Source organism: Ammodytes marinus (assembly GCF_949987685.1).
Source record: "Ammodytes marinus genome assembly, chromosome: 9".
Classification (NCBI taxonomy): Eukaryota; Metazoa; Chordata; class Actinopteri; order Uranoscopiformes; family Ammodytidae; genus Ammodytes; species Ammodytes marinus.
In genome coordinates this window covers 12682879-12699841 of record NC_137213.1, presented here as the reverse complement: position 1 = coordinate 12699841, position 16963 = coordinate 12682879, and the positions used below count along the sequence as shown (strand labels likewise).

Below are 16963 nucleotides of genomic sequence, written 5' to 3'. Positions count from 1 at the left end.
CATATGCTATCTATAAAAACCAAAAGGTATTTTTTATTTTTAAATGTTTTCATGTCCACTGAATATCTAGGCTATGTTTTGTATATGCTCTTAGGATTGCAGTTTATTATTCTTGCTTTACTGACAAGATCTTTGTAACTTTATTAGGCTATTGCATTCCATTATTGTAATAGGCTATGCAAGTATGTGTCATTACATGTTTTTGCTCTTCTCATTATTTGGAATATAACAATATTGTTCAAAGGAATCGTTTAAATCATGGTTCAAATGGCTTTTGGCATCGTTTGTTTTTCTCATCCACAGTTTTCCATCTGGGATCGATTGAGCTGACGTAGGCTACTGACGTAGCATCCAACGTTAGACCCGTTTAATCGAGCGTGAGTGGTGTTGATGTCGGCCGCTGCTGTCCCGTCCATTTGCTAACGCACCGGGACCAAACTTCAAGCCCTAAAGATGTTTTTGTCTGCTGCTGTTCGCTCTGCGGTATCGCACACGGTAAGGTCGTTTTATTCTCCATGGTTTTGGGTAAAAGTGTAAATGCCCCTTTCGGTGATTTGGATATAAAATGATTTGACTCCTCACAAGGGCAAGCAGTAAAGGCCGCTAAGCTAACCAGCGTTTGGTAACAGTAGCATGCTAGTTTGGTTAGCTTTCTGATACAAGGTGATCTTTGGATAAACAAACGTAGGGTACATTTAGCCTCAGAAGTAAGCAATTATGTATCACAGAACACGTAGTGATATGCTCATTTAAATGTCATACACCACATCTTTGATTTAAGATTAAATAGCTGTAAACTGGTTTCATACCATACCCAGCCATTACTTAGGTCTGAGTTGTTATCGTAAAGACATTTGACTATACATTCTTTAAAATGCTTAGACAATTATGTTGTTGTAATGTAATTATGGTATACTAGGTAGGTACATAACATACTTTCTCTGTGGTAGACCACGAGTACGTTTTTTAAAAAGTATTTATCTTTTTAATGTACTACCAGTTGATTGATTAGAAAGTTCATTTTCAGACATATCCGCTATTGGCTCTTTCTTTGGATGTTAAAGTATCAGTCCACCCTATCAAGTGTTTTATGTGTCTTTGTTCTCTGTGTATTTGCAGGCGAGGCAGGTCAGGAGTCTGCATCGGTCTGCTGCGAGAGCAGGAGCTGGTGGCATCTTTGTGGTGAGTTATTACAGTTTCTTCAAGTGGAAAAAAAGTGCAGAATAATAAAAAAGCCACCATTGCTACTTAGTCAGTTTTATTATTGTGTAATGACTGTAGAATACATAAACTGCACATATTGGGTGACAATGAATCAGGTTAATTTAAATAATTTATAAATCACTGAGCTACAAGTTCGAACAGAAATCAATACTAAAGGACCTCTGAGATTGATTGTTGTTCCTGGTGTTCAAAACATTCAGACTAATATGTCTGTTTTCATTGTGACTGACCTCTATGGATTAGTGTCACTGCGAACAGCCCAGTTGTTATATAGACCATGCACATAATAATGCAAACCAATACCTTGTATTGTGGCAAAACATCAGACCATTATTACTTTATTTTAGTATAGAAAATGCACTTTCAAAGGGTTAAGAAAACTGATTTGGGGTTTTACGAAACAGGATTATACAACAGGATTAAATCATAATGAGCTTTCTTTGCTTCATTCTGTGTTCTGACATTTGGGAGACTGATGTCTCATTTCTATTTCGGAAATGTTTTACACCCTTATTTACACACAATACCAACATAATCAAATCTCTCACAACCATTATCTTAAGTGTGAGTTTTATGAACTTTTACAATCAAAGAAATATGTAAATGTGAGGCATAACTCGGCAATATGTTTATGCTTCCAATTTTGCTAAAATAATCCCAAAGGTATCAGTTTTTTCAAAAGTTCATTATCTGGGTAGCTGCCTTAAGAGCCTATTATAGCCACGCTTTGCAGCAGAAGCCTCACAGGTGCTTTTCTCATGTAATGGAAGACGCCATGGTCTCAGTGTCCCTTGTTGGCGAAGATGTTTTTGGTCTGTGATTGAAATGATCTTAAAAGTACCCTATTTAAATTAGGAATGTTTTTTTAACACGTTTAACTACAAACACCATTACATTTAAAGTTTTTTTTCTCTAAATTGCTCAAAGGATGTTAGCTGCTCACAAGGGGGCAGTGTGTGCAGAAGACAAAGTAATTGTTATCCCCGTTGAGTCTTTTTCTATGGTCTGATAGCAGCAGCTGTTTCCCCCTGCGGGCTCAGGGCTCGCAAGAAAAGTTATTCATATTTGATCAGATACTCTTAGATACTGCTCGTAAGCCGTTTACTCACATTAAAGTGGTGGTTGACAAGTAACAATTGAACACGATTTATTACTTCTTGGCAGACAATTTGTTATGCCAAGAAAACTTAGGATAATTATACCTTTTGTAACTGTCATTTAACACTGCTGTCTTTCTGTTGTAGCATAGAGATACTCCTGACAACAACCCTGATACTCCCTTTGACTTCACTGAGGAGAACAAGCAGGTAACGTTTACATCTGTTTTGAGCAGAGCATTTATGGGATGCATTGATGTTTTTTATTCATGATTATTTTCTGATATTTTCCAGTGCTAATATGCAAGTATTTATGGCAAATGAAGACAAAACAAGTCAAGCTTGTCATGCATACCTTACTTCAGTTTTCTTTATAAAAAATAATTGTGTTTTTCCATCATAGAAGCTGGAACATGATAGAGGTTTTCTAGCCATGTGTATTTAAATGTACCACTGTTAAGGACAGTAAAATATATTATACAAGCACCTGATAATTTTTATCTAGATGAAATAAGGATTATTTGATCAAGCACCAGGGCATCTCTTTTAAATGGTAAATCGACTCGACTTGTATAGCGCTTTTTAGACGATTTTATCAGCCCCATAGTGCTTTAATATATGCTGGCAATGCTTTATTAAGAGCATTAAAAGACAGTTCAAAATAGTCTTATTTGATAAAGTGCAAAAGAGGAATGCAAAGATATTCTTATCCTAACCAACTCTTTTTTTTCCCTGTAGAGAATTGAGGCTATCATTTCTATGTACCCTGTTGGACACAAGCAGGCAGCCACCATCCCAGTGTTGGATGTAGCCCAGAGGCAACATGGATGGCTCCCTATCTCCGCCATGAACAAGGCACAGTGAACATTTTGATTTATAAAATACCATTACACACACCATGCCTCATGTAAGTGTCACCTCATTGAATGCCTTTAATTGTTTTTCGGTGTAGGTGGCTGAGGTGCTGGAAGTGGCTCCAATGAGAGTGTATGAAGTAGCCACGTTCTACACGATGTTCCTGCGTCAGCCTGTGGGAAAGTACTTCATTCAGATCTGCACAACAACACCCTGCATGCTCTGTAACTCGGACAGCATCCTGGAGGCTATCCAAAACAAACTGGGTACGAGAGAGTATTTTCCATTTTACCACAGGACCCCAAAGAAGAGATGAAAACACTGATGAAAACAATATTTTTTTTATTGTGTATATTTAAGATGAACAGAGATTGGGAACAAACATGTAAATATACAGAGGCCTCAGCAATTCAAACAGTCAGCTGTAGCAGCAAACAAGAAAACATACAAGACGGAAATTAACTTCAGTCTGTGCGGCAACCTCCCCTTTGTTTGTGATTCAAATCCCCTTAAAAATCAGGTTATACTTTTTTTTTTTATTATAGCTAACATTAGGGCTGGGCGATATGGGCTAAAATCAATATCTCAATATTTTTTTACTATATCTCGATACACGATATATATCTCGATATATTTCAAATCTCCTCTAGAGCACATCCTAAATGTTCAATTTAATTAATTTTTTGCATAACATCACACCAGTAATATGATTTAAATAGTCCCTGCAAAATGTGTCTGCACTAACGATGCATTAGGCTACATGAAACAACATATTGTTTATATTCTTTAGTGCTTTCTATTGGAACAATTTGAAACTTGCACATGGCAAAGAGTTTGCACATCGTATTGATTATTCCACATCCTTCCACTCCCATACAATGGATCCAGCATTATTTTATTTGGAAACAGTTTTTTCCATCTTCTGTTAGTCTGTAAACTGAGAACACTAATTATGACTCATTACAACCACTCACTAATTGTTTATCACCACTAACCCCCTGAAGATAGCAGCCCAACTTTAAATGCAGAACAGATTTTGCTCCATAATAGTAGTCTATGTGTATAAAAGGCTCTGACATTTATAATGGTTACTGTCGCTTTAAGAGCAGTTGCTCCTATAGTGTATAAGTTAAGTTTTGTTTTCTGCCTGTTAGTCCGAGAGAGTGATTCATGCGAGCGCAACCAGCAGGTGGCTCATCGTCCCTCTGTTACCTGCCTTATTGTTTAATTTCCCTGTATTGAGTTCATGAAAATAAAACTGGAAGACAATCAGAGGATTTAAATAAATAGCTTACGGCTGAGAATAATATAGTCTAAAGAAAGCAAAGTCTCATCATCATCATTCCTTGCATTCTAACCAATGCACCATTCCTGGATGCTATTCATACCTATTGATCTAGCCCTCCTGCATTATCACTAAAACACTATTTTTTATTTTATAAAAAATACTCGCAAATGTAGCCTACTTTACATAGACTTTTAGTTAATAAACGGTGTGCACCTCCCTTGGTGCTGACATGGACCTATTATAAGAGGCTGCCCGTAATAAATGTGATGCCGTGGTTGTGTGACGTTGGACCAAAAACTCTCCGTGAAGTCGGAGTAATCCACCCCCCGGCGCTCGTTCGCATTCCTCTCATGTGGACCAGGCTCTGTACAGCGGTCGCTTATGCTGTCAAGCACCCGCCTCCCCCGTTCTTTCGCATGTGTAGCCACTAGCCTTCCTCTCATAAGGACCAGGGCAGGCTGTGCTGTGTACACCGGCCGCTAATGCTGTCATGTGCGCCCGCCTCCCCCGGTCGTTCGCCTTTGTGCTTCTTCTCATAAGCATGGACCTACAAAAAAGGTCCATGCTATGAACAACGGCCACCATCGCCGTCTTTCGCGCCCCCCTCCACCCGATCGTTCGGCTGTCATAAGAGCACAGAGCCCTCGTCTTTTTCTCCCCCTCTCGTTGTTTTCACATGGCGATAAAAGCATGAAGTAAACACACACAGGGCGCACTGCAGACTACGTCACAGGTGCGCGCCCAGGAGACTCTTGTTGGGAGGGGGGAGTGAGTGAGTTGCCAATGCATGTGAGTCTGTGAGGCAGAGAGCCACAGGAAAGAGCGAGAGAAGCGAACACCAGCGAGTTTGCCGGTGGCGGCGGCTAAAAAAAACACATTACGTGCCAATTTGTATTCGATGTTCGCGATAGGGTAATTTTATACATCCCGTGGAGAACATCTCGCGATACATCGCATATATTCGATATATCGCCCAGCCCTAGCTAACGTATAGTGTGTTACAGCCAGTTAGGACCGCTTGAATTGAAATATTAGTTTTCAGTAACATAACTTGCATCCTTCCCGAGCAGAGGAGGTTTGCCAAATATGAAGCATGTCTTTATTTGTTTTCCCGCAGGTATCAAGGTTGGAGAGACTACTGCCGACAAGATGTTCACGCTAATAGAAGTGGAATGTCTGGGTGCCTGTGTGAATGCTCCAATGGTCCAGATCAACGACAACTATTACGTGAGTGCATGACTACTCTGTGCAGATGGCTCACTTACCAGACATAGCTAAATTAGGTTACATCTAAAATGAGTCACACATGGAATACATTTTTCAGACCTAGCTCAGGAGTCCTACCTTGTTTATATTTTTTTGGAGACATGTGTAGTACAGTCTACAAGTATAATGCTTCAGTCTAAACTAATGAATTGTAATGAGCCGGATGTGATATGATGAAAGGCTGGATTTTTGGATTTCTGGTTGAATATTATTATTTTGCTGAAACTAATTCTGCACTCAATTGCCAAGGGGAATGTGGTTATTACAGACTGAGCATAAGTTAATGACCCAATTAAAATAAATATGATGGTGAAAAGGGGAGTTTTCCATATCATCTTAAATGGCTAAGGTGTCGTCATTAGAGGCAGACAAGGTGCAATGTGTCAATGCCAAGAGCATTATAGTACTGGGTCTAGCATTTTACAGTATGTTAATAATTAGCATGCAGCTTTCGCTATAGGATTCTTTCAGTTATCAATTATACACATTTAGTTTTATTCCAGATGGTACAGTTTGTAAACAGGCACACGTCAGGTCTAGTGATGGGAATTTCGGTTATTTTAGTGAGCCGGATCATTGGATCAGCTCACCAACAAGAGCTGGCTCTTTCGGCTCCCACACGGCGTTTCATTTTACCACTCATATCTTTTATAATTCGGCCGAATGTTGATTACGGTAATATAAATTATTCGGTTTTTGAAGCAAAAAGCATCACGGGGCAGAATTATTCTGCATGTATTTTTATCAATGAAACGTCATTTTAAAATTGGAAAGGGTTATTATTGTGGAAGTGGGATCATTGTGAGTTTGAATATAAAATCTGCGTTCTAAAATAAAGATTGCTCCGTAATAAAGGGGAGACCACTTGCACTGAAAAGCTACACAGTATTCTGCTTTCTTCTCATTCATTCTCCTTTTGTCTCGTCTCCAGGAGGACCTCGCACCTAAGGACATCGAGCACATTATTGATGAACTTATAGCTGGCAGAGTCCCATTACCTGGGCCCAGGTACATACAAATACCACCATGGATTTTTCATTATATTTTTCTGTGTGATCATTGTAATTTGTTTTTGATCATTTTTCCAATGGTTGTATGTACACTGATATTATAAACACAATTCCCTTGTCCCTTTTCTACAGGAACGGGCGTTTCTCCTGTGAGCCTGCGGGTGGATTGACTTCTCTGACCGAGCCTCCTCCAGGACCGGGCTTTGGTGTAAGAGCGGACCTGTAGATATGTTGGGCCCCATCTGCTGCCGATTTCAAAAGCAACTCCTCCCTGAAGCTGATATTATGTTGTACTCAAACATATTATGTAAATAAACTGTTCATGTACCAATGCTCTAGGTGTCAGTGTGTCACTTACAAGACTACAATACAGAAAACTGGATATAATTATAAACAGATGTTATGCTAGAGATAACACATTTATAAGTTGTTTAATCTATTGGAAATATTTGAAAGTAGGAGGTTGAAATGTCAACATGAAGTATCTTGTATTTTTGCAATCATTATCTGGTATTTACAAGAATTAATATTCTGACATGTCTTTTCCTGGTCTTAAAGATTTGACAAGGGTATTTTCTGATGCTATCTTTTCCATGCGAATATTGTAGCTGACCAAAATAACTTAATCCTAAATTTATGGACGAGAAAATTAATATATATATTTTTTATGCATCACCTAGTTTTAACCCATGATGCTTTACTGTCAAACAAAAGAAGCACATGCCAATTTCCATTGTCAAAGCTTCTAAAGAGACAGCCTTTCTTGACAAGCAGGGGTTTTGCTTGGCTATAAATCGTGTAGTGTAGAGTCATGTGCATTTACTATGTTGAATTATGGCGCATTAACTGTTATGCATGCATACTAGTTCATTCTTACCCCCCATAATACAGTATTTATACAAACAGGACAGAAAGGGGAGTCCACATACATATTGAGTCAGAATTATAACATCATTGTTTGATCACATATTAAGAGATACATTCACTACAGCCAGAATTGGAGATTGAATTTGTGTTTCAGCTAGTCTTGCTTTACAATGCACATACTCAAACTAAAACCTTGATGTCATCATTAATTTGAGTATACAGCTTCAAAACAAAATGTTCTAATCAGAATGTAATAACAGGTAGGCCTATCTCAAAAGAGCAATTTAAGCATGTATCATAATTTATAGCCTACATGAATTCCTGATTCATAATCCGGCCAAGCTATTGTATGATAAACCCTGGCTTTCAGTGGCCTCCAAAGCAAAGCCCCCTTCATACAACTGCTCCTGTCATTTCCATCACGCCCCGGTGGCGTTTTCGTGTCTAGCCGGTGCCCCTCCCCCACTCTGGCTTCCTCTTGCGACTTTCAAGCTCAAGCCTGCTCTGCAACATATTACGCATCATCATCACGCATGCGCGCATTATACACCCATGATGCAAATGTCACTGCGCAACCAATTCAAAGCGGGCCTATACCAATGGAATGGGTCGGGGGGGAAAAGTCAGCTAAGACCAGATTGTTTCTTTAAAAATGTTGCCAAACTATGCAGCCAATGCTCACGAGAAAGTAAGGAGCCGCCATTCCACTGTTGATCTTCGAGAAAGTTCCCACAGACCGCAACACATCAGCGGAAAAGATGACGTCAAGTGTCCATTACTGTTTCTCCCTCTCATTCTAAATTCACTCGAAACACATGTTAAACACGACGCTAGCTGACACTATGTGAAATCACAAAGAATAAGTTCAACGTTATAGGTACGGATTTACTCACGCGTCCATGTAATAAAGAGTTAAATCGTATTTGACACATACCCATCTCAAGTCTATCCAGCAGACGGAGAGTTTATAAACTGGCCGGTGGGGGCTTAGCGCGGTCACATGGCCCCTTTCGACCAATCAGAGCGCCGCTTGCATGTTATGCTGGGCTTTTCTCCGAACGAACGAGCGACGAACGGCTGCGATGTTTTCAAATGCAGAGATGAACGTCACACAGCCGTAGGCTACGGTTAACGTCCAATATTTAGGAAATAACTGTTTATATTGCGCAATATTCACACATAGGCTGATCCTGAATGAGTCGGCGGGAGCAAGTAACCCAGTGGAAAGGTAAGCACTCAATATTTTGTTGTTTCCTCGCCTTGAATCATAAGAGGTGAAGAAAAATTCTGGTTAACGTTAGCCGTCCGCGAGCAAGCTAACAACGTGAAGCTAACGTGAAGTAAACTGTAAATTGAGTGTTATGTGTCTTGCGTGGGCTTGGTATAGTTGTGTGCCACGTGCGTAGCACTTTCTCTTCACTGGCTGAAATTTCTCATATCTGTGGTTTTAATAGCACGCTGCCCTTTTCGTAGCGAGAGGACAGGCGGTAGGAAAATGTCGGGGCAAGAACACAAGAGTGAGCAGGGTTTAGCCCCAGTCGTGTCGGGCTGAGAACGAGCTTTGCTAGCGAGCTAGATTTAAGCGCTGGGGAGGGGGGCACGATGTGAGGGCAGCGATGGGGGCTGCAGTGGGCTTTTGTCTCTGGCTGTGCCGTGCTCAATATTGCCATAAAACAAGAACTTACATTTCCTTTATGGCGGACACAGAGTTGCATAACACAACATTTTTACTGGTGGGACATCATATTAATGGCATAACGTTACTTAGCTCGAAATGTTTACCAACCATAGCGAAGTCGAACATTTTTAGCGCTCAATAACATATTGAAGAAGGCAAGCTCGAGCGAAATTAACGTGAGGTGGGTGGTGGTGTCTGCAATGATCTCGCTAACACCGTATATTTACACTCGGTTCAGTTGTAATATGATAATACAGGTCATAATGTAAGAACGTGGTTAAGATCTGCTAATTAACACAAGGAACTAGCATAGCTTGAATAACCAGCAACCCATTCCTGTGACATCTTGGGGGTGTGTTGCCTGTTTCAAAAGCTGCCTGTGTTTTTAGATGGCTGTCCGTGTAACGCCAGCTTTAAATCAACAAAACATTAACCTTAAATTAAAATACCCAAAGTTAAAGGTCTATTTTGTAGAGGCAGCTTTTATACACACTTACATTGAGATTATAAAACCTCCCTTACCCCACTAACCGTAGGACTGCGTGGTAAAATTGTCCAGTTAAAAAAAATAAAAATGCTATTCACCTTGTATACATATATTTGTGTACTACGAATATTGGAAGGGGAAACAATGTAAAAAAATTTTGGGGGGGAGCTAGATTATTCAAACGGTATGAACAACACTTAATTCAGCTTGTGTTATATGTGAGATGTATTTAATTTTGTGTAATAAGGAAATGGAACAAAGAACATACATTTTAAGACCATGCTGGTGGTATAGTCATGACAAGAAAGGCAGGGGTATCCTTATAGAAACATCATCTATTTACAAAGTATTTATTTTGTGATCTCCACATCTAAAGGTTTTTCCCTTTGTGATCACAAAATGGGAATTTGCCTTCAGTTGCAGGCCATCATCACAAAACAATGAACTAAACAAGAAAAAAATCCATTGACGAATCCTGAAAGATTGTTACATAAACTCAAGAGAAATTAGAAATTATTTCAAATGAACAATTAACCAGCCCTCTTTTTAAAGGCAGTGTCAGACGGTGATTGCTTGAATACAACAGATCCTCAAGATATCTACCAAAAGAAAATTGCCAGTGGGCTTTAGAAAATTGCCAGTCATCATGAGAGCCAACCATTATTTGGCCATTTTCTATTGTTAAATTCACCCTGTTCATTGTGTGGTGCCATGCCATCATCATTATGTGGGTTTTGTATAAATAATCACTACATATCCCCACGTGGTTTAACATACATTTATTTTTTTTAATTCCCAGGGGCGAGATTGTAATAAGAAAGGGGGGGGGGGGGGGGGTGGGGGAGTACCAAGGAAGACATAATGTTTTGAGGGTTTTCATTTAGGTTCAACATAAAAACTCATTGTCACACATTCAACCCAAAAAAGGAAGCGATCATTGATAACATTGGCGGTGGTCATTTTCTTGGGGTCGAACGCAAACATGACGCACCATAGTTTGACATTAGTAATCTTAGTATAATTGAAAATTGCTTCCTAAATTATCTGGTTAGTTTGATATGTTATTTCTTAAATGCCACTGAAAATTATAATATTTCAGGAGCGCAAATCTATAATTTACAATGTTGTCATCAATGTATCAACAGTTGTTAGGCTATAATGTATAGGATATGACATGCATAGTAATTTATAATATGTTAGGATTATAGTTTTAATTTAATGTAGTTGTTACTTCATACATTAATCCCTTGCTTGGTAACATTTGATGTTTAAATAATTTTTATTTTTTGATATTACAATAAAAAAATGCTGGTAGTTATAGCCCCAGTTGTGCAGAGACTATATTAACTATTTTTTTAAATAAACATATTTGGTTCTTCTATTATCATAATGGTGTATCAGATGTTTGCTTAACTATATGTGATTGGATTAGCAAGCTTTTAGTTAATGTGGTAGTAGAATCAGTCACCCACTTTGTGAAACATGTTTTTTTGGTAACTAGGTATGAGTTTGTGCTTATATCTCAATACTTGCCTTTTTTAGGATAAAGGAGAATATTATGTCTAAAGATCCAGATGGGGATTTAGTTTATAATTAATAAGAATTACCACAGTGCAAAATACTTAAATGTGAGATAGTTGTAGTTGATATTGCAATATATATCACCATACAGTTGGGTTCTCTGGCATCAATACAGCAGAACCTTTTTGCTGCGTCATTGAGGCTGAGGGAGGTGTCTCCTTTTGTTTTCTCTGATGTTATGCTCGCTTTGGAATTAAGATATCACCCTGATTTATAACCTGGTCATACAGACCTTACTGATGTAGGTTGTAGGTATGACAATCAATCGTTTCTATCCTGTATTCTGTGTCTTAGGGCGCACTCGCACTATGTATTCGTACCGTGCCCAAGCACGATGAATGCCAGGGGTCTGATTCGTTTGACCAGTGCGAGTGCTCCGTACGGTACACTTTCTTGGCCCTGGCCCTGTTAGAAGAGGTGTGTTTCGGCACGGATGCTGATTTATGAGCATAGATGGCCGGTCCTGACGTAAATTTACGCTACACGGCGGCCTATATCAACCGAACCAAGTGTGAGTGCGCCCATCGTGCATGACCATGGATGCTGCATTGGAGACAAGTCACGATTTCTCAATAGAAAGACTAGTGTGTCAGAATTTTGTTTTTGTTGTTACGATATTGACCAATACGAGGACAGACCGCTCTTTTGCTCACAACTGTAAACGCAGGCAAAGAGAAATGATGGTGATGGATGGTGCCGCTAGGTGGAACTTTAAAATGAAGCAACGTTTTTTTTTTTATAGCTCTGGCAACAACATCCCCCTGCCCTTTTTGAGGTTTCCTCGAAGGGACTATTACTGTTTGTTTACATTCTTGTTCCCTAAAGTCGGTTCCTGGCATCTCCTTCCCTGCGATGACACCAGGCACGTCGAGAAAGACGGCAAGCCATGATTGGTCACGGACCAGTGGGTCGTCTGTCATGTCTCTTAGCCAAGAAGCTGCAAGAATTAATGACTCTATCATCTAAACCTAATTTTACACAGTGACCATCTTAACAGAAATATATCATGTAGTCTCTCTCATAAACTCCTTACTTATATAGGTTTTTGACATTAAAATGCATATGTTTATTAGGGTGGAGAAAAGGCTGCATTTTAAGGATTGAACCAATACTTCTCTGACAAATGTAGTATTTATTCCTTACAGGCCCAATGAACTGGATTGTACTGTACAAGTGGTTAAACATAGTTCTTAGCTATGAGGCACATACTTGAACTGATTCATTTGTAATGAACAACAAATATTGGTTAACCTTAAATTATGTCATCATGAGCCACTTGTCAAGCATTGTCTGTTTCCCACAATAGAAACCTGTTGTTCGGTGACTGCAGTTTGTCTTGTAAGAAATGTAGTTGGATGTACATTTTCTTCCTTGTAATTCCTAGCAGAGTTTCCTTGACTGTCTCATTTGGATCTTGTTTCATTCGTCCTCCAAAGCCTTTTCTTTCACTTCTCCAGGGCCCTTTTGAAGGCAGAACCTGAACATCTCATGCAAATAAAACACCTTTCGTGGCAATTAAAAACATCAAACTCACCAATATTGAGTATACAAATTTTAAGATAATTATTAGCCTTTGATTAATATCCAGATTTTTTTTCTGTAGATGGAATCCTATTTCCCGTTTAGATTCAAATGAATAGCAGGATCAACTTCTGGGTCCATGGATCACAATAGACCTGACGGGCGATATTTCGCTATACCAAGCTTGGCCGCATAGCCCATAGGCGCGTATGATTCTGGAGCTCACCCTGAGGGCTTGTTCAACACAAGTCTTGTCATTTGTCGGTGTAGTTTGTAGAGCATTAAGGAGCATTTGGCTTGAAGGAGAATCTTCCAACTGTTGTGAATGCAAGGTACTTTATGTAATTACTTTAAAGCTCCATGAATATTTAAGCTTCTTGGCCGCTACTAAGAATTTTATTTGTGCTGTCAACATCATAGTATTATTTTGTATATTAGTAAACATATATTAGCCCAATGAAAATACTGGATAATTAAATGATAATGTAAATACTGATGATCAGCTCTAAGTTGTTTCTGTTTCGCTAGTCTAAAGAATTATGATGTTAAGCCAGGTAGCAGATTTGGTCAGTTTTAAAATATAACTTTATCTTTCTCTATCTTGGCAACATTCACTGCCCACATTCATTCTCCGATCTCACCCAGACGCGATGAGTGGCAGATCTGGATGCACAAAAATCATATTTTCCTCTTAATTTCTCCCTGACAATCAAAATATGAAGGCCTGCAGTCACATCAAGTTTACTAATCCAGGCAAATGTTTATGCAAGAAGAGAGGGTGACCAAAGCAATGCAGACACGTTAAAAAAAAAAATCAAACCAAAAGGTCTGCATGATTGAAATATTTATTTGAAATATGTGCCATTAAAACAGTAAACGGTCTTAACAACCTGACGTCCGGTCACTTTAAAATGACAATTGTGCTGAATTCCTTTTGAACCTTTTCATAAAAAGATTTGTTTGCCTTTTTAAGCACTGACACAAAAATAACCTACTGTATGTGTAACTGGGAAACCATACCATGGCTACAATGGCCCTTCCAGTCCGACTTTAAGCCTCTTAGTTAGAGAATAGGGTATTGACCAAGGTGTTGTAAAGCAGGAACAATTATGTAAGGACATACAGTATTACCTAATTTACAGTGGTAGCACGTGTTTCTTTCATCGCAATGGATTTCTTTTTTGGGTAATGCATAACAAGCTTATTTTGATTAATTTGCTGCTCCAGTTTTAAGCCCTATTGACTGAGTGCTTGGGCTCTTTCTTGTTGTGTTGTACACCATAGACTGACACCTAAAGGTGGATCCAGTTGTGCTGTTGTCTTTTTAAACAAGTCTTGGCCTAGCTGGCTGAGATGTCTGGACTTATTTTTTGTCTTTTAGGTTTAAACAAGCCATCTTGCATCAGAAACACAGTTCTATTTTTAATTCTGGCTGTAATAAAGCTATAGATGTATTGAGCTTTTACACAACATTTAGTATAGTATACTACATAATACAGGAATGCAGTTCCTCTTTTTTTGTATCTTCAGGGAAAGTCCCTCCGTAACGGTCAGTTAGTGTTTCACTCATCTTTACCCCCAGCAAAGTGTTCAAAAATTACCGTTAGCGTGTGTATAATGCTCATAATGCAGGTGTGTGTTTAGGAATTATTTTAAAGGTGTCAGCAATTGTGGAGAATGCTTCTCAATATCCTTTTTTGTCAAAATCAGTGAATATCTCCTCCTTACAATCCGCTATCTGTACCCGTGTGTCACTAATTTTGACAAAAGGTGATTTTGACAAGAGTTCTCCAGAGTTGCTGACTCCACCTTTTAACTTGGCCATGTCAAAGGAAGAGCAGCATTTGGATGAAGGAAACAAAGGGAAAAAAATCCAAAATACGGAGTGCTTAAGGCAGCAATCATCTGTTTCCTCCATTCCAGAATCCAGACGGCTTACAATTCTGCTGTTTTACTTTCAGTTAAAGCCTACAGGCCACGTTGATTGTGCTTCAGTTCAAACAAAACTGTCAAAGCAACAGTACAACCGTTTATGATATTAAGAGTTGGATCCATCTGCCCAAATATCTACGTCTCCCAGAGGCCCAGCAAATGTGCGTTTGTGTGAGGTTGTGTCTTTTGTGTGAGGAGGGTGGAGCCTCCTGATTACTCAACATGTGCTAGCCTTTGTCAGCAGCTGAATGTGTGTTTTTGTTTTTTTTACGTTGAGTGCAGTATCTCGGTGTGTAACGGCGGTTGCTGCCTTGACAATCCACCATGTGCTTTTTCAAGACTGACAATTGGAGAGAGTGTTTGACCTTCCTAAAGGGGAATACAGCATGACAAAGCAGAAACACACTTTTAACAATTTGGGCGTGTGGTGCGCTGCGCATTCTTCATTACTTTTACTCCACTGATGCCTAAGAAAGCAGTCGTATCCTGTTTACTCTGGCTCTTACACTGACCATACTTTCTTCCTGATGCCCAAAAATAGGTTAATTAGTGTTTCATTGACAGAACAATCTCTGTGTATGTTATTAGATGGGTATGTTTGCATTTCCTTTTCTGTTCTGTGTTGAATTAAACGTAGAATTTCTTTGACCTTGGACACATTTTTGGAAATGTGGTCAAATTTGGATAATCATTGAGACGACAGTGGTATGGTTCACTACTAGTCCTGCTGCCTTAAATACTATGCAAGTCTGTGCTTGTTTCCGTTTACTTTTGTTTAAAGCTTAGCTAAATACAGCGCAGCCACATCTATGAATAGTTCACTTTTAGAAGCTGTTTACACGGCAATGTTTTCAACATAATACTTTGACTTTTTGGCCGTTTGTTTAACACGAGAACAGCGTTGTCCTCCAAAAAAAGTGTACATTTGATTCACCATTACTGTGATCAGCGAGGACGGAGTATTTACATGTGCCAAATTGCACCGAAATAAGTTTGTAAATAATGGTGTAGGTTGTCAATGCTGTGCTAAAAGCCCCAGTTGAAAAAGATCACCTTATGGCGCTTTTCCACCGCACATGTAGCTCAACTTGACTCGACTCAACTTGGTTTGGTAGCAGCACGGGTCGTTTTCCACCGCAAATAGTACCTGCTGAACGTGGGCGGGGTCGTCGTAAGGGGCTGAAAGCCTACTCCGGAGCAAAGTAGCAAAGCAGAAATTACAAGCAGTTGTTGCACTATTAACTGAACCAACCGCCAAAAACACGGATGAAAAATGTTTAAGAAATACCCCCCTTGTATCTGTTTGCTAAAAGAAGTAGAAGAATATTGCTACGGGCCATTAAAAGGGATGGTTGTTGTCCCGATGTGTGACTCTGCCACACAGTCAGCTGTAGGGATGCGTCACGTACATCCCTATGCATGTAAACACGGGCATGATAAAGTTGACTGTTTAGTGCTTGTTTCAGGATACGTGTTTTCAAATGCAAGCCGTGTCTCAGCCTGAATATTTTATTGAGGTAATCAGTTCAGTCCGAGGCTTGTAATGTAATCGCTCGCTATCATGTCTGTCCCAGCTGGCTATTTAGCCTAGCTGCTAGCTGCCCTACATGTCTCCTCTCGTATGTAAGTAACTTCCCCAACAACCAACACTGGGTGAGCTTAGCGAATATATGGAAAATAAATTCGGATCTGTGATGCAAATCAAATGAAAGAGAGCCAGAGAAGGCTGCACGCGGCGTAAATACACTCAAAAGTCCCGGAGAGTTGGGGAGAATAAACAACAGAATGAAGCCGGTAGTCTCTGGCCACTGATTGGCCAGACAATAGTCTCTGGCCAATCAGTGGCCGGCCGTCTGCCGACGTCACCTTTTAGCATCGGCTCAGCTCGCTTGGAACCTTGAGCGAGGCGATACCAAAAAAGCAGCCGCTACTTGGTACCAGGTACCATGAAATTGCGGTGGAAAAGCCAAAAATGCGAGTCGAGTCGAGCTAATACCATGCGGTGGAAAAGCGCCATTAGATGTTTTTATATCTTAATGCTGTCGCTGCATCTGCGATTTAGTTGCTGCGTAACATAGGAGTAATTGTTTCCCAACTTGTCTTAATTGTTCTCACTTCTAGATAAGAACAAACCAATGATTCTGGCCTGTTCTCAAC

The 16963-nt window shown here is 39.6% G+C and overlaps 2 protein-coding genes across 4 annotated transcripts in view; both read left to right on the top strand.

The window, feature by feature from the left end:
- Positions 1-360: 360 nt before the first annotated feature.
- ndufv2 (NADH:ubiquinone oxidoreductase core subunit V2) lies at positions 361-7063 on the top strand. 2 transcript variants are annotated; one of them, XM_080033818.1, is made up of 8 exons: positions 361-495; positions 1120-1182; positions 2469-2531; positions 3060-3176; positions 3274-3442; positions 5582-5691; positions 6662-6738; positions 6873-7063. In XM_080033818.1, the coding sequence occupies exons 1-8, from the start codon at positions 454-456 to the stop codon at positions 6964-6966; spliced, it is 735 nt and encodes a 244-aa protein (XP_079889944.1). In that variant the 5' UTR covers positions 361-453; the 3' UTR covers positions 6967-7063. The 2 variants fall into 2 exon arrangements, with proteins under 2 accessions (XP_079889944.1, XP_079889945.1); XM_080033819.1 differs by having other exon boundaries at positions 371-500; positions 1125-1182.
- A 1633-nt stretch (positions 7064-8696) lies between these two features.
- Positions 8697-16963, top strand: part of ankrd12 (ankyrin repeat domain 12) — a 32769-nt gene continuing 24502 nt past the window's right edge. For both annotated transcript variants that reach the window (XM_080033964.1, XM_080033963.1), the window contains exon 1: positions 8697-8835. The gene's annotated coding sequence lies outside the window, so the exon portion shown is untranslated. The remainder of the gene's footprint in view (positions 8836-16963) is intronic.